Source organism: Pholis gunnellus, assembly GCF_910591455.1.
Source record: "Pholis gunnellus genome assembly, chromosome: 22".
In the NCBI taxonomy this organism is placed as follows: Eukaryota; Metazoa; Chordata; class Actinopteri; order Perciformes; family Pholidae; genus Pholis; species Pholis gunnellus.
In genome coordinates, this window is record NC_136549.1 from 18,361,096 (window position 1) to 18,384,332 (window position 23,237).

General features: G+C 42.7%; 1 protein-coding gene across 2 annotated transcripts; it reads right to left on the reverse strand.

Annotated features, from left to right (window-relative positions):
* Window positions 1-298: 298 nt before the first annotated feature.
* Window positions 299-22,708, reverse strand: lrp6 (low density lipoprotein receptor-related protein 6). 2 transcript variants are annotated; one of them, XM_079184155.1, is made up of 23 exons: window positions 22,417-22,708; window positions 20,537-20,933; window positions 19,219-19,416; window positions 18,933-19,129; window positions 18,647-18,778; window positions 16,297-16,693; window positions 15,979-16,150; window positions 14,876-15,092; window positions 14,443-14,732; window positions 13,350-13,576; window positions 12,915-13,099; window positions 11,879-12,205; window positions 11,590-11,792; window positions 11,303-11,514; window positions 10,777-10,967; window positions 9,602-9,811; window positions 8,621-8,746; window positions 8,305-8,541; window positions 7,416-7,526; window positions 6,718-6,948; window positions 6,499-6,635; window positions 6,286-6,383; window positions 299-3,352 (listed from the first exon to the last, which is right to left on the reverse strand). In XM_079184155.1, the coding sequence occupies exons 1-23, from the start codon at window positions 22,469-22,471 to the stop codon at window positions 3,052-3,054; spliced, it is 4,851 nt and encodes a 1,616-aa protein (XP_079040281.1). In that variant the 5' UTR covers window positions 22,472-22,708; the 3' UTR covers window positions 299-3,051. The 2 variants fall into 2 exon arrangements, with proteins under 2 accessions (XP_079040281.1, XP_079040280.1); XM_079184154.1 differs by having other exon boundaries at window positions 18,647-18,781.
* Between the last annotated feature and the right edge of the window lie 529 nt (window positions 22,709-23,237).

The window sequence follows — 23,237 nt, forward strand, 5'->3', positions numbered from 1 at the left end:
GAATATGAGCAGCAGATACATATTCGTTATTAATTAGTAACATTAAATATCAGATAAAAATGTAATGAAATAGAGATATTTTTGTCCTCTTTATAAAAATCACATTAACATTATAGGAATATAAATATATAGAATATTATAATTATTCTATATTAATACATGTATGAAACGTAGCAGTAGAGGAGTTTTTAGTATTATTTATATATATATATATATTTATTATTAATAAAACCACAGACGTAAAGTTCACTCACTTTATATTCAACAAAAAGGAAAAATAATTTCATGAGTTACAGGTTTCTGGGGGCAGCTGGTTGGCTGAACAGGTCTACAGGTAAACTACAGGTCCAGGTGTTCATGTTTACAGGTGTTCAGGTAAACTACAGGTCCAGGTGTTCATGTTTACAGGTAAACAAACAATAATTAGTGGAACCACCAATAGCTTGATGGAGCACCGTGAGAGAAAACTAATGAATCCAGAAAACTCGACAAAAGTGTTTAAAAAAATATACAAATAATGACGACTCGACGTTTCTATATTTCAACCAAAGATTTTAAAGATCAAAAGCCTGAAATCAGAGAAGCAACAACTTGTTTTGTGTTTTTGATTTCGGGGATCGAACCTACGATCTTCTGAACCGACTGACACTCCGAAACGTTTTGTTCATAAAACTGAAAAATTTCAAACAATAAAAGTAATTTTCTCTTTAATGTCGTCTGTAAACAAAGACGTAAAATAAACTAAAACGTTGACATTTGAGAAATGTTTGCGTTTTTATAGAAATGTTATATTATATTAATATCCGTATTATAAATATGATTTGATACCCAGCCTTCACACCTGTCATTTGTAATATTAGTACCTGCTGGTTTTAATGATTCTCTTAAATCATGAATTTGTACTTTGATTCCTTTTAGATTCAATATTTAGTTCTTTGACTTCAAACATTTGATTAAGTTCTTAAAACTTTTAAAAAACGGTACAAATTATTAAAAAAAAGACGTAAAATGTGGTTAAAACAAGGAAACAAAGTCAGACATCTTTGTTTTAAAAAACAAATCAAAGTCTTATAAAGTTTAAAGTGCAGACAAAGAGAAACGACGATGTGATCAATAAATGATCAATGATTAGTCTCCTGATCAATCATCATTTCTTCATTTAGTTTCATCATAAACATTAAAACATCTTTCAGGACTTTGTTGGATTCAAACAATAATTTCTAGAAAATCTAGAAACGAGTGAAATTAGTATTCGAAAATAAAGAATAAAGACGAATATTCGAGCTGGTTTTCGTCTTTAAGTTTTTGATTAAATTGTGTCCACTTTGATGTTCGACTGTTTAATTGAATATTTAAGAATTCATCTGGTTTCATAGTGTTTTTTAGCCGAAAAACGTTTTATTCTTCAAAGTATCAAAAAACCTTAAAATTTATATCGACAAAGTTCGAAACATTGTCGAAGATATTTGTAGTGCTTTTTATTCAGAAAATATTTTAATCTGATTTTCTAATTACTTAAAAAAAAAATCAGAAAAAAATGACACGAGATTATTTTAATGAATCAGTTTTTCTACAATTTAATATTTTCTAAAATGAGAAAAGATGAAATATTTCAGCCTGTTTGTAAAAATGAAAAATCGTCTCATTAAGACAGATGATGTCATTAAAAAAATAAGAACAAAGTGTAAACATTAAGATTGTCAGATTAGAGATTCTGTTAACGACAGGAAGTTCAAACGAGAAAAATACATTTATGTCGTCACGACAACAGAAAACATTTCGATGATCGACGTCTGACTCATGAACACCAGAAACCCGGATTTGTTGATTTGTTATTTGTTGTTATTTGTTGATTTGTTGTTATTCTGAGATTGCCGTTTGAACGTTTTGAGTGAAACTTTGTAGAAAAATATAACGAGTCGATATAAAAAAAGACGGAATGAAAAGTAAAAGTAAAGATTTACAATGAATTTCTAAATAGTTTATAAATACGATATCTACACAATATGTGGTACAAAAATACTATCGAGCATTTCGTCAAAATAAAAACGTGAAGATGAAGACGAGAACTTTTCAGGCACGAGATCGAGTTCACGAGAAAATAAACGAGAAGCGACGACATCGTCAATCAAAACACAACGTTTTGGTTTTTATCCCGACGAGTCATGTGACACCTGATCTTTGACATGTTTTAGTGTTTAGTACGGAGGCCCCGAAGGATCAAGAGCAAGAACAAAGAAACCAAAAGAGGCTGATTGTCTTCAGATTCAGGTTCTAGAAACACTTCCTGCCTCATGGAGAAATACGGAAGTCCATCTCTGACAACATGACCACAAAAAATACTTTAAGTCAAAATAATGAAAAAGTTTCCCAAAACACGACAAACATTCTAAAACTGATCTAAAAAAGGACTGACGGAACCTTTTTTAGATTTTCCTGCGTCAGCGAGCTTCCGTACTTCAGGGCCTCCGTAGACTTTAATCAAACGTATCGATCCTCTGCTGCCTCCTGTTTGATTCATAAATATGTTGTGTTATTGCTACATGACTCATCACATGACTCATCACATGACTCATCACATGACTCTCATCCATCAGACACTGGTTTCTAACCGAGGAGGTGAAACGTGGATCAAAGTAGCGCGTTCTCCAGTTTACATGGTAACTACAGACACCACAGGGGGGCGCTCTTCTCCTCTTCTTCTCCTGTTGATGGTTTTCATATTTGGCATCAGATAAGTTAAATCGTCCCTCTGTGAGCTTTTTGTCCTTCGGCCTCTTGTTCTCCCAGTTTAAGGCAACTTAATATTTGTGATGATTTTAATAAAACCTTTTTGTAAAAAATGTACAAATGTCTTAATACAAACCTCTATGACATCATCAGTAAACACTGTATAGAAAATATATAAATATGCTTTTCTCTTTTTCACTGTACAAATGTTTCCTCCTCCTCTTCATCAGCCTCTTTAACCTCTTTTATGCACAATTGCTATTTACAGTGAGGGGGCGTGGTCTGTGGGGGCAGGGCTGTGGAGAGGTGCATTGTGGGTGCTCAGGAGGAGTCCGTGCAGGGCGATGGAGGCGGCGGGTAGAGGTGGTGAGAGTAGCTCCTCTCGGTGAAAGGAGAAGGAGGACAGCTCTCACAGTTCTCCTCAGCTGACAGGTACTGACTCCTCGGGGTCGGAGGAGGAGGAAGAGGCTCAGAGTCGTAGTTCAGGTCGCTGGTGTAACCTTTAGCACCAGAAGAAGACTTCAGAGGAGCCCGACGGCCAGGAGTGTAGTCGCTGTCACACAGGTCGGTACTGCAGGGGGTGGTGGGGGGGGCGAAGTGACGGTACGTGTAGGGACGGTAGCTGAGGAAACACCACAGAGTAAGAACATGAGATAATGAGAGATATGAACATGAGATAATGAGAGATATGAACATGAGATAATGAGAGATATGAACATGAGATAATGAGAGATATGAACATGAGATAATGAGAGATATGAACATGAGATAATGAGAGATATGAACATGAGATGAGATAATGAGAGATATGAACATGAGATAATGTGAGATATGAACATGAGATAATGTGAGATATGAACATGAGATAATGAGATAATGAGAGATATGAACATGAGATAATGAGATAATGTGAGATATGAACATGAGATAATGAGAGATATGAACATCAGATAATGAGAGATATGAACATGAGATAATGTGAGATATGAACATGAGATAATGAGATAATGAGAGATATGAACATGAGATAATGAGATAATGTGAGATATGAACATGAGATAATGAGATAATGTGAGATATGAACATCAGATAATGAGAGATATGAACATGAGATAATGTGAGATATGAACATGAGATAATGTGAGATATGAACATGAGATAATGTGAGATATTAACATGAGATAATGAGATAATGAGAGATATGAACATGAGATAATGAGATAATGTGAGATATGAACATGAGATAATGAGATAATGAGAGATATGAACATGAGATAATGAGAGATATGAACATGAGATAATGTGAGATATTAACATGAGATAATGAGATAATGAGAGATATGAACATGAGATAATGAGATAATGTGAGATATGAACATGAGATAATGAGATAATGTGAGATATGAACATCAGATAATGAGAGATATGAACATGAGATAATGTGAGATATGAACATGAGATAATGAGATAATGAGAGATATGAACATGAGATAATGAGATAATGTGAGATATGAACATGAGATAATGAGATAATGTGAGATATGAACATCAGATAATGAGAGATATGAACATGAGATAATGTGAGATATGAACATGAGATAATGTGAGATATGAACATGAGATAATGTGAGATATTAACATGAGATAATGAGATAATGAGAGATATGAACATGAGATAATGTGAGATATGAACATGAGATAATGAGATAATGAGAGATATGAACATGAGATAATGAGAGATATGAACATGAGATAATGTGAGATATTAACATGAGATAATGAGATAATGAGAGATATGAACATGAGATAATGAGAGATATGAACATGAGATAATGAGAGATATGAACATGAGATAATGAGATAATGAGAGATATGAACATGAGATAATGAGAGATATTAACATGAGATGAGATAATGAGAGATATGAACATGAGATAATGAGATATTAACATGAGATAATGAGAGATATGAACATGAGATAATGAGAGATATGAACATGAGATAATGAGATATATGAACATGAGATAATGAGAGATATGAACATGAGATAATGAGAGATATGAACATGAGATAATGAGAGATATGAACATGAGATAATGTGAGATATGAACATGAGATAATGAGATAATGAGAGATATTAACATGAGATAATGAGAGATATGAACATGAGATAATGAGAGATATTAACATGAGATAATGTGAGATATGAACATGAGATAATGAGAGATATGAACATGAGATAATGAGAGATATGAACATGAGATAATGTGAGATATTAACATGAGATAATGAGAGATATGAACATGAGATAATGAGAGATATTAACATGAGATAATGTGAGATATGAACATGAGATAATGAGAGATATGAACATGAGATAATGAGAGATATGAACATGAGATAATGTGAGATATTAACATGAGATAATGAGAGATATGAACATGAGATAATGAGAGATATGAACATGAGATAATGTGAGATATTAACATGAGATAATGAGAGATATGAACATGAGATAATGAGAGATATGAACATGAGATAATGAGAGATATGAACATGAGATAATGTGAGATATTAACATGAGATAATGAGAGATATGAACATGAGATAATGTGAGATATTAACATGAGATAATGAGAGATATGAACATGAGATAATGTGAGATATTAACATGAGATAATGAGAGATATGAACATGAGATAATGAGAGATATGAACATGAGATAATGAGAGATATGAACATGAGATAATGAGAGATATTAACATGAGATAAAGAGAGATATGAACATGAGATAATGAGATATATGAACATGAGATAATGTGAGATATTAACATGAGATAATGAGAGATATGAACATGAGATAATGAGATATATGAACATGAGATAATGTGAGATATTAACATGAGATAATGAGAGATATGAACATGAGATAATGAGAGATATGAACATGAGATAATGAGATATATGAACATGGGATAATGAGAGATATTAACATGAGATAATGAGAGATATGAACATGAGATAATGAGATATATGAACATGAGATAATGTGAGATATTAACATGAGATAATGAGAGATATGAACATGAGATAATGAGAGATATGAACATGAGATAATGTGAGATATGAACATGAGATAATGAGAGATATGAACATGAGATAATGAGAGATATGAACATGAGATAATGTGAGATATTAACATGAGATAATGAGATAATGAGAGATATGAACATGAGATAATGAGAGATATGAACATGAGATAATGTGAGATATTAACATGAGATAATGAGAGATATGAACATGAGATAATGAGAGATATGAACATGAGATAATGTGAGATATGAACATGAGATAATGAGATAATGTGAGATATGAACATGAGATAATGTGAGATATGAACATGAGATAATGTGAGATATGAACATGAGATAATGAGATAATGTGAGATATGAACATGAGATAATGTGAGATATGAACATGAGATAATGTGAGATATGAACATGAGATAATGAGAGATATGAACATGAGATAATGTGAGATATTAACATGAGATACCTGTAGGATCTGTGAGTTGAGGGACTGTTGGAGGAATAACCAAACTCCATGGTGTACTGAGAGCGGACTGTAGCAGGAGACGGAGGAGGATTCAGGATCTGCAACAAAACAATATGGAAGACAATCAGCAGGTAAATAACTTCAGCATGAAGTACATTTAATAATAAACTGTTTCCACTGATATACTGTTTCATAATAAACCACATGTCTCACCGGGGGGAAGTATGTCCCCTTGGTGCTGGACGAGCTGCTGGATGAAGCTCCGGTCACGTGAGCGCGGTCGTACGGCGGTCCGCTGCTCCCGCCCATTATGCTGAGGGAGCCAATCACAGACTTCCCTCTGGACATCCCTGTAGGTTTAAACATGCGTCAGCGTGACGTTCATTAAACACAATAACGTAGATACAGACATGGGAGGTTAGGACGTCCCACCTGGCAGCGAGCTGGACAGAGAGCTCGGATGAGGAACGTATCCCAGCGGCACCGACGACGGCCCGTGAACCACGAAGTCGTTGGTGACCGTCTCTCCGTCGTCCTTCATCTGAGGACAGAGGACGCGCTGACACACGAAGTACACGGCGCCCACCACGAACAGCGCCATGACCACGCCCACAATGGAGCCGATGGTGTTGTTGGAGGGAGGAGGAGGCTCCTCTGTCGGGTCTGACACCACAGAAGAAGAAGAGACACGTTAGAAGACATCACCAGCTTCCTGTTCAAATCAACAACAACGCTTTTATTATTTTTAAGACGCTTTGGTAAAACATGACAGAATAAATCTTATTGCATTATAATTTAATTATGAAAACAACAGAACAGTTCATAAAATATTATTATTATTTTACATGATTGTTTATAATCAAATGTGAAATGAATAACTAGTTCATTATTTATAATGTCTGTTTTTAAACGACCTGCACATTTATTTGATAATTGAACATTTTTCTTTCTTTGTTTCTTGTAATGTCAGCTTTAGTCCTCCACAGTGAACGATTACATGTATAAACACATGCTTATTATTGATGAAAGTAAAGATGTGAACCCTTGAAGAGATGAGCAGCATCCTGTGTTCTGTTGTATTATTGTTAACAGTGATGACGTCGTGTATCTAACAGCTGTTATAGACTCACAGCAGCCGATCTCATCAGAGTTGTCCGTACAGTCCATGTTGTGGTCACACTTCTTGTGCTTCCCGATGCACTGACCATTGGAGCAGGTGAACTGGTCCGGAGGACAGCGTACTGGGAGACAAACAGGAAGACAAACACGGGTCACGTCCACGTTAAATCCTCCGTTCATGTCTCAACTCTCAGATGCTGCGTTCTGTTCTCTAATGTATCGAGTCAAAGTCCATCGTGAAGATAAACTCATGTTTTAACCCTCTGAACCCCAAAACCAGCCGGCGGGATTGAAACACGTTTTCTTTAAGCAATCACCAAAACTTCACCGTTTATCATTCATTATTGTCAGATTTTCATTTTTCCGAGGGTCCTTGAACATATCATGTGCAGCGACCGCTTTCGTGGTAAAAAGCAGCCAAAACTGAGCTTTAGATGTGATATTTCATCTGAAACATTTTATTGTAAATGTCTCATTTAAAATCTCACCAAAAATAAAGCGTTCACTTTAACCAGATTGTGTAAAAAACCTTAAATTGTGAAACTATGAAGTCATGATTGACTCATCTGAGACCAACAGCGACAACAAATCAGAGAAACTTTGAACTTCAGGAAGTGAACACAGAGCAGAGAGGATGTTAACATATCAACAGTTTAATACAACAGTAGAGCCTACATTTTATTTTTCAACATTGGTAAAACTTATAGACACTTAGAAACATCTTGAACATTTAGATGACATTGTTTTCCAATTTTTGTAAAATAAATTATCAAAGAAATTCAACTTAATTTGCTCCAGCACTTTATATTACAGTGATTATATATATATGTATATATATTATATATACATATATATATATATATATATGTGTTTGTGTGGGGGGATGTGGACCCGTCTCACCTTCACACTTGTTCTCATCGGACCGGTCCTGACAGTTGACCTCCCCGTTGCAGCGGAGGCTCAGGTCGATACACTGCCGGCTGTCACACTGGAACTCTGAGTCGGAGCAGACGGGACAGTCCTCCTCGTCACTGCTGTCGTCACACTCGGGGTAACCGTCGCACCTCCAGGCCTGAGGGATGCAGTCCACCTCTCCGGAGGTGCAGGAGAACTGCTCCGGGGAGCAGGTGGGGGGCTCTGAGAGACGGAGACATAAGACGGGTCAGATCGAGCCCAGTTAAAAACCAGTAAGAGGACCGTTGAGTTTGTCTCTCACCTCCACAGGACAGCTCGTCCTGCAGCAGCACCAGGTGGACGGGACACGAGCAGCGAGTCGTCCCGTCTCCCTTCACGATGCAGATGTGGGAGCAGCCGCCGTTGTCCCACGTACACGGATGTTTACCTGGACAGGTGAGACAGAGACACAGCTGAGGACAGATAAGAGGTCAAACACAGAGCCTGAGGACAGACTGAGGTCCCCAACGTCTCAACAGTCCCCAACGTCTCAACGGTCCCCAACGTCTCAACGGTCCCCAACGGTCCCCAACGTCTCAACGGTCCCCAACGGTCCCCAACGTCTCAACGGTCCCCAACGGTCCCCAACGTCTCAACGGTCCCCAACGTCTCAACGGTCCCCAACGTCTCAACGGTCCCCAACGGTCCCCAACGTCTCAACGGTCCCCAACGGTCCCCAACGTCTCAACGGTCCCCAACGGTCCCCAACGTCTCAACGGTCCCCAACGGTCCCCAACGTCTCAACGGTCCCCAACGTCTCAACGGTCCCCAACGGTCCCCAACGTCTCAACGGTCCCCAACGGTCCCCAACGTCTCAACGGTCCCCAACGTCTCAACGGTCCCCAACGGTCCCCAACGTCTCAACGGTCCCCAACGGTCCCCAACGTCTCAACGGTCCCCAACGGTCCCCAACGTCTCAACGGTCCCCAACGTCTCAACGGTCCCCAACGTCTCAACGGTCCCCAACGTCTCAACGGTCCCCAACGGTCCCCAACGTCTCAACGGTCCCCAACGTCTCAACGGTCCCCAACGGTCCCCAACGTCTCAACGGTCCCCAACGTCTCAACGGTCCCCAACGGTCCCCAACGTCTCAACGGTCCCCAACGTCTCAACGGTCCCCAACGTCTCAACGGTCCCCAACGTCTCAACGGTCCCCAACGTCTCAACGGTCCCTAACCTCCCTAACATCTTTAAGGTCCCTAACCTCCCTAAGGTTCCTAACATCTCTAGGAGTCAGACTCACTGTACTCCCTCATGTCCAGCTCGTGGACAGCGTGGATGTCGCTCAGGTAGGCGATGCGGGCCTGGATCTTGGTGCGTCCCTCCCTCGTGGTCTTGTCGATGCGTTCGATCATCTGCTGCTGCTTGTCGATCCAGTACAGGTGGTTCCCGAACACCGTCAGGCCCACCGGCTGCAGGATGTTGGAGTCTGCTATCACGATCCGATTGGCTCCTGAATGTTCATTAATTTAAAAAGCGCCGGGAGGAAAAAAACAAAACAAGGTTGTAGGGCCAAAAGGTTCAGGATCAGAGGCAACAAAACGGGTGAGAAACTGAGGGGGAGGCAGGAGGGGAGGCAGGAGGACAGTGATGCAACAGTCAACACACATCAGACAGAGATCACTCATGGTTCAGACGTTTAAACACAAACGTATGAACAACACACCACAATGCATTCAACACATTATATATATATTCATGTTACATCATCAAGTTCATGGTCCTGGTCTCAGTCAGTTATCTGGTTTAGTGCTTCACAGAGGAGGACTTTAAGTCCTGAACCAGGACTCCCCTGAACCCTCTCCCAAAGATGCTTCACATTCCTGTCGGCCTGTGTGGAGCTCAGAAAATCTCAGGAATGTGCTGAGATCAGACAAACTTCTACTCTACAGACACAAGACAAAGTGTCCTCAGTCTGTCCTCCGTCTAGTCTGTCCTGCTGCTCACTCTACCCACAGAGAGAGAGAGACAGACTAACTTCTCCTCACAAGTAGAAAGAGTTCAGCTAGAAGATTAATAAATAATGAAATCAGTTCTTCTTCCTCTCTGAGAGTCAGATGTTCAGACTGATGCCACTCTCATGTCTGTACGCTAAATATGAAGCTACAGCCTCTTAGCTTAGCATTATTACAGGGAATGGGTGGAAACAGCTAATTTAGTATAAAAATATTAATTTACCATTTTACATGTATTTATGGCCAAGAAATAATCCGGCATTCTACCCTCATGAATCTACAAATGATGACATTACTGATATAAACATGTTGATCAGCTTTAGAGGAGCTGAGCGATGGATGTTACCTTCATGCTAAGTGAAGCTAACCAGCAGTAGCTTGATGGTTCAATGTACAGACAGAGCGTGAGGACCTCCCCACCACCTGGTAGACCCTGATGTGGATCTGAACCCTCCAGACTCACCAGAGAGGTCGCTGCTCTCGATGCGTCTCAGGTCTGAGTCGACCCAGAACAGCTTTCCCGCCTCGTTGTCGATGGCCAGAGCGACGGGTTTCCCCAAACCGCTGAAGAACAGAACCTCTCGCTCCGTCCCGTCCAGCGCCGCCCGCTCGATCTTCGGAGAACGTTCCAGCAGGTTGGTGAAGTACATGTACCTGCAGCACAGAACCACGAGTCATGTGCTTGTTTCTGGAGAGTTTTACTCTCAGAACATCTTCATTTCTTCAAAAGTCTAGAATCACGTTTGTGTCCTGAACAGAAACCTATAAAGACCATCACTGACCCACTGACATCACTGACCCTGTCTCCAGGACACTGACCCTCTCTCGGGGACACTGATTTGGGGACACTGACCCTCTCTCGGGGACACTGATTTGGGGACACTGACCCTCTCTCGGGGACACTGATTTGAGGACACTGACCCTCTCTCGGGGACACTGATTTGGGGACACTGACCCTCTCTCGGGGACACTGATTTGAGGACACTGACCCTCTCTCCGGGTTGACCACGATGGCTCTGGGTTTGTCCGTCTCTCCTCTCAGAACCACCCCGACTCTGCTGCCGTCGGTCCGGGTGACATTGATGACGTTGGTGACCTCGCTGGTCCAGTAGATGAAGCGGCTGTAGATGTCGATGCTCAGGTCGTAGAGCTGCAGACCCTGACTGGGTCCCCCCAGGGAGCTGGAGACCACCGTCATACTCTGATGGGACCAGACCAGAGTCACAAACGGGTTTAATATTGAACCACTTCAATAGGGATCTGGTCTGTGACGTACCTGGTTCCCGTCCTCCTGAGCCCGGCGGACCACGTTCTGCTTGGAGTCGATCCAGTACAGCTGCTTGTCCAGCGGGTCGTAGTCGATGGCTCTGACGTTCCTCAGGCTGTGGATCGGCAGGATGATATCCGGACTCTGCTGCTCGTCCATCACCATGCGGTTGATGGCCGTCTTCTGGCTGAACAGCAGGAAGGAGGTCGGAGCTGGAAGGCAAAGAAGAACCGGGTCAGACCTGCAGGGTTCTGATGAGGAGCAAGATGTTCTCCGCGTATTTAACCGGCCGCCTCACCGCTGCACGTCTTGTTGTCGTAGTTGAGGGAGAAGTGGGCGGGGCATCCGCAGACGAAGCTGCTGACGGGCACGGCGAGGCAGAGGTGGGAGCAGTGTCCGTTGGTGGAGGCGCAGGCGTTCCAGCCGGCCTGTCTGGACGAGTGGAACACCAGGATGTCCATGACGTAGTCCAGGTGGCCCTGGATCACTGTGCGGTTCTGGCCGCTGGTCTTGTTGGCTCGCTCGATGCTGCGCTGGCTCCAGTCGGTCCAGTAGATGTAGTCCTGGTACTGGGTGAGGCCGAAAGGGTGAGGGAGGTCGTCTGCTATCACCTCTCGGTCCTGACCTGAGGACATGAGGAGAGGACACGAGTTCACATTCACCATCAAAAATAAAACGCTTCCTTTACAACTAAATCTGGAGTAAAGTTGAGCCAAAGTACCAACGCGTGAGATTCTCTGAGATTATTAAGTCAAACAAAACTGTGGTTACGACCAAAGGGAGTGCTGAATAAGGTGATGTTTGTATTTCAATTTTGGGGATATTTAAATAAACGAGAGAAAAAAAATTGAAATTCTCATTATTACAAAAAAATTACTTACAAATTTAAAAGAGAAAAACTTTGATATTCTTGAGATTTTAGTCAAAAATCTCATCTAATCTCACATCGAAGTAGTACATTTACGGGAAAATATGTTTAAATTCACGAGTAAAAACCTACAAATTCACAGGAAAAAACCTTTAATATTCTGAGATTTAAGTCAAAATGTATGAGAAAGAAACAACTTTACATTTTGGCCTTTAAGTTTTGAACCATAAGTCTCAGATTTTGTGAAACCAATTATGTTCAGAACATCTCTGGAAGAAAAGAGACTATTTCAGACTTTTAAAGTTCCATCTTTTCTGTTAACGTTAGCTTAAAATCTAATCAGGGCTTCTATTCCAAAGGTAACCTCCCGAGCGCTCGGTGCTGCTGACGCCACATCTGGTGAACATGTGGAGATGAAGACTGAGACCATCGTCTTCATCAACGTTTTAAAACAACAGGTTCCCACCGAGCATGTTGGAGGACTCGATGAGCGTGGTGTCCAGGTCGGTCCAGTAGAGGCGCCGCTCGGCGTAGTCGATGGTGAGTCCGTTGGCTCGGCCCACGTCGGCCACCAGAGTGATCCGGCCCGTCCCGTCCATCGCCGCCCGGTCGATCTTTGGCTTCCCGCCCCACTCGGTCCAGTACATGTACCTGTGGACGGGAAACCAGGTCTTAGTGGTTCTCAGGTGAGTCTTGATATTCTCTCACATCAAAGTCGTGAATTAACAGGATAATATGTTTACATTTACAGGAAAAACCTAAATATTCTCTGAGATTTAAGTCAAGAAAAAACACAACAACTTTAGGAGAAACAAATATTCTGTGTTCCTACGATGGTCCTCATACTGGTCTACTGGTCTACAGTCGTACTGATCCATCTCATCCTGGTTTTAGTTCTCACCCTTCAGCTGGATCCAGAGCCAGAGCTCGTGGACTGTCCAGGTCCTTCCAGACCAGGACCTGCCGGTGCTGCCCGTCCAGCTTGGCCACCTCGATGCGGTTGGTACCGGTGTCGGCCCAGTACAGGTTCTTCCCCAGCCAGTCCACCGCCATCCCCTCCGGGTAGTCCAGACCGAACTCCACCACGTGTTCCAGAGCGCTGCCGTTCATGAAGGCCCGGCTGATGGTCTGCAAGGGGGACGAGGCAAGACCACGTTAGACCACGTACAGGTGTTCAGGTTCCATACTGAGAATCTGACTGAACCATATACGTATATATTAGTGCTGGCAAGTTAACGTGTTATTATCACGTTAACGCATTCATTCATTAACGATGACAATTATTTTATCGCGCGTCAACGCAGGTTTTATTATTATTAAGCGACATTTTTAACACAAGAACAGCAGCGAGCGGTGAACAGCTGTTTGTGTGGCGTCTCTTCCTGTTTCCTTCCCCTACAGTCCCCTGGGTCCTAAGTCCCTCCATGTACAGCTTCTTATCACCTCTATGTACCAACGTACATTTATAACAAACACCACACGTTACATTTATAACACATGTTACGCTAATCAGCGTAGCATAGCGTCTGACCAACATACCAACAATAAATGATTCATTTAAATGATTGTTTTAGAGTTTTTAAAGTGTTTAGTTTGTAATATGTATAATAATCATATCATTTAGTTATCACTACTGAGAATTTAACAAACATTAAAACATGACGTAGATAGGTTTCAGGTTTCAAGATGTATATTTAAATTCATCTCTGACACACATGAAGATAAAGTTGTGAACACGCTGAATATCTATGATCAGAATCATTATAACTGTGTTATAACTGCTGCTGTGTGAAGAGAATACTGCTGTTAAAAGTATTTTTAAAATAAAAGTGCGCAATACTCTACTTTTGAATTAATTATTGAATTTTGCGCATAATAATGCGATTAATTGCTAAAACAAAATCATGCGATTAATCGCGCTAAAAGAATTGTGATCGTTGCTCAGCACTAATATATTCACACAGGAAAAGATACGGAGGAGAGTCTCTTCTGACCTTCAGAGTGATGTCGGTCCAGTAGATCCGGTTGTCGGTAACGTCGAAGTCGAGAGCCGAGGCCTCCTTGACTCCGGTGAGCGGGATGGCCACGTTGTTGTTGTTGGTCTCCAGTGAGATGCGTCGGATGTCGGTGTGACGGGAGAAGAGCAGGAAGGCTTCGGGCACGATGCAGGTCCTCATGTCGGAGATGAGCTCCAGACCGATGGGACATCCGCACTGAACGCCCTGAGGCTTGTAGAGGCACAGGTGGCTGCAGCCACCGTTGCTCTCTGCACACGGGTTGGTACCTGAGAGCCACAGGTGAGCCACAGGTGAAGTTTTAACTGGAGCAACATCTACTGGAAGGACCAGACACCTGAAGACCAGCATGGGACCGCACTCTGTCCCATGCTGGTCTTCAGGGTCCTGGTCTCCAGGGTTCTGGACTCACCGTAGAACTGGTGCACATAAGTGGCCTTGAGGCCCATGAGGTCCGGCAGCTGGTCGATGATAACCTCTCTCTCCGCGGTGCGTTTGTGGACCCGTTCGATGCTGCGGCGCTGCCAGTCCGTCCAGTAGATGAAGTCTCCCAGCAGAGTGAAGCCGAAGATGTGAGGAAGTTTGTCCTCCACCAGCACCCGTCGTCCTGTCCCGTCCATGTCCATCACCTGAGAGACAGACAGGCAGACAGGAGGGTGAGACACACCGAGCATGCTCACAAGAACACTTTAAGGAGAACACATGGCGAGAGTTTATGTAAAATATGAAGAGAAATAATAAAGACATGTAGAAATGTGACAAAAAGCTGGAATCTGTTGAGTCCTGTAACACACACACACACAGTCACACACACACACACACACACAGTCACACACACACACACACAGTCACACACACACAGTCACACACACACAGTCACACACACACACACACACACACACACACACACACACACACACTAAAGGTCTCTGCTGGTTCGGGACTGTGACCACAGTGCGGTGATGGTTTCATATTCTGGTTCTATTCTAAACAGAGCGACCACAGCTGGAGGACCGGCCGCAATGGGAACCAGATGTGGGATCCACCGCAAAGACCGGGTACTAGGAGAAACCGGGGGGGGGGGGGGGAACCTGCACCACCTCCGAGGCTCAGGATGGGAGTCAGGTGAGGTCACGAGAGCCAGAAACCACAGAAGAAGAAAAGAGAACGTTGTTTTCATTCTGACCGTCGACACCTTTAACAGGAACATATTCTACATTAAATATGATCTTTCTCTTTTCTTATTTTCATGGAGAACTAAATACATTAGTTTATGTGGCGAAAAGATAAATCCACAATATTTATATAAAAAATGACCAAAACATGTTTCATGTTTGTTATTTATATCAGTTCATGTTAAAGCTGGCAGGAAGCCTGATGCTCTGACCGACCAATCACAGCGAGGAACCACCGCGAAGCAGCAGAAGAACAAGAACTACAACTCCCAGGTGAACTCACATTGATTATCGAACTACAACTCCAGGTGAACCCCACAATTAAGACCCCCTCACAGACCTCGATCTTGTCCGTCTTGGCGTCCCCCCAGTACAGTTTGCGTTCCTCATAGTCCAGGGCGAGTCCGTTGGGCCATCCCAGAGAAGTGTTGACCATCACCAGACGCTCCATCCCGTCCAGGTCGGCTCGCTCGATCTTTGGGACCTCGCCCCAGTCGGTCCAGTACATGTAGCTGGAGACACAGACATTTTAACATCATCATTATGATCATTACTAACAGAGACACAGACAGGAAGGAGCTAATTAACATTATCATCATTAGGATTATTATTATTACTAATAGAAATCTGATCAGGACTCATTGATCGATGGACTCACCCGGCCACAGGGTCCAGTACGATGGCTCTGGGCTCATCCAGGTCTTCGGAGATCAGGATCTTACGCATAGTCCCGTTGAGCCGGGTCACCTCGATGCGGTCCGTCCCAGTGTCGGTCCAGTACAGGTTCCGGGCGATCCAGTCCACGGCGATGCCGTCGGGGTGGTTGACCTGAGACGTGACCACGAACTGGGCGTCGCTGCCGTCCAGCAGCGACCGGCGGATGGCCTTCACGTCGTCGTCCGTCCAGTAGACGTACCCGTCCACCGGGTCGTAGTCCACGGCGATGGCGTGCCGGATGTCCTCCACCTGCAGGACGATGTCTGTGAAGTCTGGCGTGTCCAGAGAGATGCGGCGCAGGTCGGTCCGCCGAGCCAACAGCAGCATCTGAGTCGCACCTGAGTCGCAACAGGGAAGGTCAGAGGTCATCAGAGGACCGACCACGCGGGGGCAGTAGGGACGGGTATCGTTAGGATTTTATCTATAGTAGTACTCTCATGGACACTCATCGATACTCTCATCAACATTCCACACTCTCATTGGCCCATGTTCTCATGTTGGTATGTTTGTATGTTCTCATGTTGGTATGTTGTCATGTTGGTATGTTCTCATGTTTGTATGTTGTTATGTTGGTATGTTCTCATGTTGGTATGTTTGTATGTTCTCATGTTGGTATGTTCTCATGTTTGTATGTTCGTATATTCTCATGTTTGTATGTTCTCATGTCGGTATGTTCTCATGTCGGTATGTTCTCATGTCGGTATGTTTGTATGTTCTCATGTCGGTATGTTTGTATAGTCTCATGTTCATATATTCTCATGTTGGTATGTTCTCATGTTTGTATGTTGGTATGTTCTCATGTCGGTATGTTCTCATGTTGGTATGTTCTCATGTTGGTATGTTCTCATGTCGGTATGTTTGTATGTTCTCATGTTTGTATGTTCGTATGTTCTCATGTTTGTATGTTCGTATGTTCTCATGTTGGTATGTTCTCATGTTGGTATGTTCTCATGTCGGTATGTTCTCATGTCGGTATGTTTGTATGTTCTCATGTTGGTATGTTCTCATGTCGGTATGTTTGTATGTTCTCATGTTTGTATGTTCTCATATTGGTATGTTCATATATTCTTATGTCGGTATATTCTCATGTCGGTATGTTTGTATGTTCTCATGTCGGTATATTCTCATGTTTGTATGTTCTCATGTCGGTATATTTGTATGTTCTCATGTCGGTATGTTCTCATGTCGGTATGTTCTCATGTTGGTATGTTCTCATGTCGGTATGTTTGCATGTTCTCATGTTGGTATGTTCTCATGTCGGTATGTTTGTATGTTCTCATGTTTGTATGTTCTCATATTGGTATGTTCATATATTCTCATGTTGGTATATTCTCATGTCGGTATGTTTGTATGTTCTCATGTCGGTATATTCTCATGTCGGTATATTCTCATGTTTGTATGTTCTCATGTCGGTATATTTGTATGTTCTCATGTTGGTATGTTCTCATGTTTGTATGTTCTCATGTTGGTATGTTCTCATGTCGGTATGTTTGTATGTTCTCATGTTGGTATGTTTGTATGTTCTCATGTTGGTATGTTCTCATGTCGGTATGTTTGTATGTTCTCATGTTGGTATGTTCTCATGTTTGTATGTTCGTATGTTCTCATGTTGGTATGTTCTCATGTTGGTATGTTCTCATGTTGGTATGTTCTCATGTCGGTATGTTTGTATGTTCTCATGTTGGTATGTTCTCATGTTGGTATGTTTGTATGTTCTCATGTTGGTATGTTCTCATGTCGTTATGTTTGTATGTTCTCATGTTGGTATGTTGTCATAAATGTATGTTCTCATGTTCATATGTTTGTTTTTATGTTCATGTTCTCAGTTAAAGCTGAATTGTTTGTGTGTTATTGTTGGAGGAGGAGCTCAGAGAGAAACCCAGAAACAGTTAAAGCTGCTCAGTGAAAGGAGGCTTTGTCTGCAGGAGATCATGTGATCCGTCTCTCGCAAAAGATTCTCCGCCTTCACTCCTCGTTGCTCTGCAGCCAACCAGAAACATGTAAATAAAGAGGGGGGTTACCATGGCAACAGCAGGTCAAACCCAACGCTACCTTTAGCTTGTTAGCATCAGAACGTCCAGAGAGGACCGAAGCAACAGCCTCACAGTTTAAATCAATATATATATATATACACAGCTGATTAGGTTAAGAGCACACTGTGATGGTGATATGTATATATTCTATCAGCCACACACACACACACACACACACACACACACACACACACACACACACACACACACACACACACACACACACACACACACACACACACGATGATGTGTCCTCACCGTCTCTGCAGGTCTTCCCGTCCTCCAGCAGCTGGACTCCAGTGGGACAGGCACACTGATAGAAAGGCTTCATCGGAGACAGGAGACAGAGGTGGGAACATCCTCCATTGTTCACCGAGCAGGGACTCTTCACTACTGTTAATGGAGAGGGGACGTTAAAGTGGACATTAGAGACTCACTATTGTCCACGGAGAGGACATTAGAGAGACACACTAGGTTAATGTTAAAACCTAAAACACTCCATCTGGTGAAAGAGTCCTACACCTATGGGGACATTTAGACTCACGTATGTCTTGTCTCTTGGCGCTAAAGACGTGGATGTCCATCGGAGAGAAGATGTCCGAGTGGACGATCCGCTGCTCGTCTCCGGTCTGTTTCCTGCAGGAGTGGATGGAGTGAGTGTTCCAGTCGGTCCAGAACAGAGTGTCCTCGTACAGGGTGAGAGCGAACGGGTGAGGAAGCTCTCCTTTGACCACCACCTCTCTGAAAACACACATCACCAGGTACATTTACTTCAGCATCCTTTAGAAACACTTCAGTACCGTGAAGACAGCAGATGACACGTCGAGTACCTGGAGGACCCGTCCAGGTTGCAGCGGTGGATGAAGTTGTGCTTGGCATCGGCCCAGTAGATCTTCTCAAGCCTGTAGTCCAGAGTGAGACCGTTGGGCCAGTAGATCTCTTTATCGATGATCATGGAGCGATTCGTCCCGTCCATCCCAGCTCGCTCGATCTTTGGGATCTCACCCCAGTCTGTCCAGTACATGTACCTGAGGACAGAGGAGGCATTATGGGTAATTATAGTGACATCATCCAGTTCATCCGCCCCTCTGATAGAACGGGAAACACTGCAACCCCATCACTTCATCCACGGTAAACAACCGATCCGATCGCTTCATTCAGAGAATAATAAGACCAGGACACGGTGAGACCAGGACACGGTGAGACCAGAACATGGTGCAGCAAGACCAGGACACAGTGAGACCAGGACACGGTGAGACCAGGACACGGTGAGACCAGGACACGGTGCAGTGAGACCAGAACATGGTGCAGCAAGACCAGGACACAGTGAGACCAGGACACGGTGAGACCAGGACACGGTGAGACCAGGACACGGTGAGACCAGGACACGGTGAGACCAGGACACGGTGAGACCAGGACACGGTGAGACCAGGACACGGTGAGACCAGACCCAGTAAAATAAGGATGAGCAGTCTTCCTCACGTTGGCTGTAGTTTCAGAGGCCAGGTGTAACAACAGGTGCGTTCTCACTACTAACGTGAGCGACAGCGTGAAATCACAGCCTTTATATAGTCTACTAATCCACCTCAACCAATGAGAGCCAGGCACACGACTGGCCCCGCCTCCAGCAGAGAAACTTCAAAATAAAAGCACATGACTAAATGAAACGCGTCACAGTCACGAAAGACTTTCACCTAAATAAAAACAAGAGAAGCTGAATAACTAGAACACGGTCCAGAACGTATCTATGAACACTAATAATCAATGATCAGATTAATTATGATCTCTGATCCTCCAGACTGAAGAAGATCAAAGAGACAATAAAACCCAAGAGACACGTTGAAATAAAACTCATGAAACATTACAGACTTCTTTAACCCGAGTCCTCATGGATCTACATCCTCCTGTGAGACCAGGACCCAGAGGGACCACAGAGACTACAGGTGAGTTAAATACAGACTACAGGTGAGGAGGTGAGTTAAATATACACATATATATATGTATATATATATATATATATATATATATATATATATTCACTGACTCCTCCCACTCCCACTGGTCTTCATCAGGACCACTACAGAGAGAATAGATCAGGACCCACTTTTCCCCCTGAATCAGGACTCAGACCCAGTCCCTCAGACTCACCCTCGTTCTGGATCCAGAGCGATGGCCCTCGGCTGGTCCAGCTCCTGCCAGAACAAAACCTTCCTCAAGGACCCGTCCAGCTCGGCCACCTCGATCCGATTGGTCTCCGAGTCCGTCCAGTAGAGTTTACTTCCTAACCAATCACAGGCCAGTCCGTCTGGGGAGGCCAGACCCGGGACCACGATCTGGACAACGCTGGCCTGTGATTGGTTGAAGACGGTGCGTTTGATGGCCTCCTCGCTGACGTCGCTCCAGTAGATGAGACCCTGAGAGTAGACGTAGTCCACGGCGGCGGCGTCCTCCAGCCCCCCCACCACCACCGTGGAGTTGGCCTTCTCGTGGGCCGCGTCCACCAGCCGAAGGTCCCGTCGGTTCGCATAGAGCAGCAGGGGCACGCCTGCAAGAGGTTAACAAAAATACACTTTAAACTGTGGAAAATACACAAAAATACACCATTCAAACTGTGGAAAATATTAATTTCCATTGTGTGGATTTACTGTTTTCTATCAGGATAAAGGGAAAATATTTAAATGTTGGCCGAACAAAACAAGACATTTGAAGACGAATGAGCTGGAATAAATCATCACGTCGATCAATAATGTAAATGAACAGAATGTTGTTGCTTCTATTGAGGCAAACATTAAAAACACATTTTAATGTTTTGATGTGATCAGCGGTTATCGAGGCTGAAACATGAAGCGTTCTTTGGTTTCATCTCACAGAAAACAAAACAAACTTTTTAAATAACAGACAATAATCAACAGATTGATGATGAAAGTAATCATTAAATAACTTTTAACCAACAGAATAAAGTCTGAATTTTACTTTTAGTTAATAACATTAAGTTATTTATCCGACAGGTTTATTATTTTATATGTATTTAATATAAAAATACACTTTACTGTATTTTTAAAGTCAAAAAACATTAAAACAATTCATAATATTGTGGCTCATTATTAAATGAAGAATTAATAGAAATAAATTATATTAGTGTAGAATAATAAATAAAACATTAAAGATACTGAGTTTAATTTTGAAATCGGAACATAGTTAGCAAATTAAAGAAATAAATGATTAAATAAAAATAAAAGTGTAAATACTAAAAAAGAATATCAGTAAATAACTCAATAGGAACAAATCTAGAAACATTAATAACTTTATTGTGTATATTATATTCATATATTTAAATATTGTTGAATCATTATATAGATCTCTTTAAAAAGAAGTCTGATAAATTAATAAATAATAATTCATAACATGAATAATGTTATTAATAATAATAAAAGTAATAATAATAACAGTGTTACTGAGCAGAAATGACCTCAGCTAGCTTGTTAGCATAACAACATGAAAACATGAGCTGCTCCAGTCTGAACACAGATAAATGTGGTTCAACATGATTTAATCAATAATAACATAATATTATCAGTTAGCTCCGCTGTTAGCTTAATATCACATATGTTTACACATAACGTTACAGCGAGCTGGAGGACTCGCTCAAGTAGCATTTGTTGTGCTAACTGCTGCTAGCAATGCTAATCTAAGTTACTACCACAGCGGTTATCATGATAACGGTGTTAAATAAGACAGTTAGCATGCCAACTGCGTTAAAATAAGATGTAAAGTGTGAGGACCGGGCTCGGTGAGAGTTTATAAATATAGAAACATATAAAAACTGAAGCTAACTGTGGTTTATTTCGGCTCCTCCAGCAGTCAAACAGGCGGAGCAGCACTGATAGCATGAGGCTAACAGCTAGAGGGCCCTGATCCTCAGACCTCTCCACACACCTCCCCCCGTTAGAAGCCTCTTCTCCCGGCTGTTAACCAACACTCGCACACATCTCACCCGGAGGAACGAGAGGACTCGATGCTAAACTCACCTCGTATGAGCAAACAGAAGCTAAACAACAACAAGCTCCGCAGCGCGACCCTCATCTTTCTCTTCTCTCGGCTCCTCAGCGCGGAGCTCCCATCGCTGCTACTGCCGCTTATTGTCCGGGAATCAAACACGATGTTCGGGTTCAGATCGACGAGACGAGACGTTGAAATGTCCCAAAGAAGTCCATCACGGCTCGATAACTGCTTTATTCTTTATTACATATTATATATATGATATATACGTAACCCTAACCCACTGGATCAACTCTGTGTCTCACATTGTCCTGGAGGAGGTCCGTGGTCTCCTTCCGCTGTGAGGAAGAAGCTCCTCCTCCTCCTCATCATCAAGAAGTTGAAGATTCATCTTCTGTCAATCCACTCATCAACTATGTGAAATTCCACCACTTCAGATGAATGAAAACACAGATGAAGTGACCTTTGGTGGCTCCTTGATGTCGCTTCAGATGTTTGCTGTGTTTCCAGAAGTGAATCAAGGATTCTTTAATGACTTTCATTGGATTCTTGTTTCTTAGTGAACACACACACACACACACACACACATGAGCAGAAGGATTTGATCACATGTGAACAGAAGGAACCATGAAGTGTCCTCCACAAAGTGACTGACTTCATGTGTGACGTGTTGAACTCATGATCAGTGAACAGAGAGCAGCTGAGGCTGATGGATGCTGTGAAACCACTGAAGGAAGTGACTCATGTCACCTGTGTGAACTCTTCTTCATCAGCTGCTTCAGCTTCACGTGCTGGAGAACATCGCCACCATGTGGACAGACTGAGGAACAGCAGCTTCACAGGCTTCACC

Coding starts and splice junctions, on each gene's coding strand:
- lrp6 (XM_079184154.1), bottom strand. CDS start 22,471: ATGAGGGTCGCGCTGCGGAGCTTGTTGTTGTTTAGCTTCTGTTTGCTC. Junction 11,515..11,589: donor CTCAGGAGGACGGGAACCAG/GTACGTCACAGA, acceptor TGGTCCCATCAG/AGTATGACGGTGGTCTCCAG. Junction 8,542..8,620: donor GGACGAGCTGTCCTGTGGAG/GTGAGAGACAAA, acceptor TCCGTCTCTCAG/AGCCCCCCACCTGCTCCCCG.